The sequence below is a fragment of the Terrapene carolina genome, unplaced genomic scaffold (genome assembly GCF_002925995.2).
Source record: "Terrapene carolina triunguis isolate 2854851 unplaced genomic scaffold, T_m_triunguis-2.0 Scaffold35682, whole genome shotgun sequence".
Lineage (NCBI taxonomy): Eukaryota > Metazoa > Chordata > Testudines > Emydidae > Terrapene > Terrapene triunguis.
In genome coordinates this window covers 1-2,708 of record NW_020700033.1, presented here as the reverse complement: position 1 = coordinate 2,708, position 2,708 = coordinate 1, and the positions used below count along the sequence as shown (strand labels likewise).

The window sequence follows — 2,708 nt, the reverse complement described above, 5'->3', positions numbered from 1 at the left end:
CAAACTATTTTGAAAATCACCACCTGAATAGATAGAGTCAATAGGTAGATAGATGAGTCATTTATTTCGATGACAAGTATCAGAGGGGTAGCCATGTTAGTCTGGATCTGTAAAAAGTGACAAAGAGTTCTGTGGCACTTTATAGACTAACAGACGTATTGGAGCATAAGCTTTCGTGGGTGAATACTCACATGCATCTGACAAAGTGAGTATTCACCCATGAAAGCTTATGCTACAATACATCTATAAGGTGTCACAGAACTCTTTGTTGCTTATTTCGATGAGTTAGCTTGAGAGAGATCATGATGCACAATCCATTTCACCATGATTTCACCATCGCACTGGCACAATATGTGTACCCCATAACCACTCCTACATAACTGTCATGTATTTCATAGTCTTTATTATTTATTATTTGTATTTCAGGATCAACTAGGATCCCCAGTAATAGACCAAGACAACATGGGCTAGATTCACAAAGGGACATAGATGTTCCGGTGCTGATCATTGAAGCAGCTGATTTTAGGTACCTAGAAATTCAAAGGGATTCACAAAGCCTCAGTTTAGGCACCCGGCTCCCTGCACAATGAATGGGGAGAAGTAGGCACCTAAAAATGGGATTCACAAAAGCCAGCATGCTCAGGGGTTCCTCATCTAGGCTAGCCAATGGGAGATTCCAGGGAGGTGCCTATCTGTCAGCTGTGAACACTTTTTTGGGGTAAGGCACCAAAGGTGTTTTTTGCAAGAGGCCTGGGGAATGAGAAGGATGCCTCATTCATCACTCTTAGTTCAGTCATTTGGGTACTCAACTAGGAGGCGGAAGACCCAGCTTCAATTTCCCCCTCTGCCTTAGGAGAAAAGGGATTTCAACAGGGAACTACCACTTCTTAGGAGAGTACTATAGCTTAGGAGAGTACTATAACTTTTACTCTTGTTTAATTTCCCCTTCTTTTCTCCTCACAAAACCCATTCAGAAGTTAATATGCTTCCTTGAGAAGTTCATGCTTCTCTTCAAGGCTGCCCTCAGGGAATCTTTCATCTGCTGGTTCCTCATGCTGAAGATGAAGGGGCTCATGAGAGGGGTCACCACTGTGTTGAGTAGGGCCACCAGCTTGTTGAGCGAGGTGTCGCTGCCCGAAGGCCGGACATACATGAAGATGCAGCTGCCGTAGCCCATAGTGATGATGATGAAGTGGGAGGAGCAGGTGGAGAAAGCCTTCTTGCGTCCTGAGAGGGATGTTATCCTGAAGATGGTGGCAACAATGTAGGTATAGGACACCACCGTCAGGATCAAGGAGCCCAGCAGGATGGCAGAGGAGGTCATAAAACTCAGCAGCTCCACAAAGCTCGTGTCCACACAGGACAGCTTGACCAAGGCCAAGCTGTCGCAGAAGAAGTGGTCGATCTGGTTGGCATTGCAGAAGGGCAGGGAGATGACCAGGATAGTGGGGGTGATGGTGGCCAGGAACCCCATTGCCCACGACCCCACCACAAGCTGGAAGCAGTGCTGAGCATTCATGACCATGGTGTAGCGCAGTGGGATGCAGATGGCCACATAGCGGTCATAGGACATAACGGCCAGCAGGACAAACTCACTGGAGCCCAGAAGGAAGTAGAAGTAGCACTGAGTGATACAAGCTAGGTAGGAGATGGACCTGTCACCCGTCAGGAAGCTGACAATCACCTTGGGTAGGACAGAAGATGTAATAAGGATCTCCAAACAGGAGAGGTTCCAGAGGAAGAAGTGCATGGGGCTGTGGAGGTGACGGTCTAAGAGGATGATGGCGATGATCATGATATTGCCAGACAAGATCAGCAGGTAAGAGGCCAGGAAGCCAACAGCCATGAGGCATTCCAGATGGTGGGGGTAGAGGAAGCCCATGAGGATGAATTCAGTCACGTTGGTTTGGTTCCACATGAGTACATTGGAGCTATCTGTGCGGGGTAGAGGGAGGATGGAGGGAATAGGGAATAATGTGTCAGATGAACAGGAGAAAAGAAAAGTAGAAAAACAGAAGAGTAGAGAAGAGGAAAGAAAAGATCAGAAGAGAATATAAAATGAAAAGGAAGAGAGATAGAGTGGGAACTAGGAAGAGGAAAGCAAGGGTGAAATAAGACAAGTGAAGAAGACAAAAGAACAATACATCAAATAAAAATTTACCCTGTGGGCAAAGGCTGGGATGGGAAGAACAACAAGTCAATGTGAGCAGGGAAGGGAAGACAATGAGAAGAGGAAACAAATGGCAAACAGAATAGGAAAGAAAAGTGGAAGAGAGAAAAGCCCAAAAAATAAGGAAGAGCAGAACTGGGTGGAATTGTTTTCCTGTGCAAATTTTTGACTTTTTTAGAGGTGTGGGGGAGAGAGGGGAAGAAAAAAGAAAAGTTTTCAGCTGAAAACTCTTCAACTTTCTGGGTTTTATTTTCTTAATGAAAAGTCAAAAATTGTCCACAGAAAGCAGACACTTACCACAAAGGTTTTAGTTTAATTCAAAACCCTTTTTTTTTTTTTGGTCAAAAAAAAGTTTTGATAGAAATATTTGGATTAGTCTTAAAAATAGGGAAAGAAAGAAAAAAGTAAAAACAAAAAGGAGAAGTAAAAGTTAAAATAAAGGAATAGAGAAAAGCAATAAAGGAAATGAGAGGGTGAAAATGAAAGGAGAAAAATGAAGAATGAGAATAAAAAGGAAAGGAGAAAAAAGATAAACAAA

The 2,708-nt window shown here is 43.6% G+C and overlaps 1 protein-coding gene across 1 annotated transcript; it reads right to left on the bottom strand.

The window, feature by feature from the left end:
• Positions 1-970: 970 nt before the first annotated feature.
• Positions 971-1,918, bottom strand: LOC113405411 (olfactory receptor 6C76-like). The gene has a single exon (XM_026646610.1). The coding sequence runs from the start codon at positions 1,916-1,918 to the stop codon at positions 971-973; it is 948 nt and encodes a 315-aa protein (XP_026502395.1).
• Positions 1,919-2,708: the final 790 nt, after the last annotated feature.

Bases quoted from the DNA above. Each gene is read 5' to 3' on its own strand.
- LOC113405411 (XM_026646610.1), bottom strand. From the start codon at position 1,918: ATGTGGAACCAAACCAACGTGACTGAATTCATCCTCATGGGCTTCCTC.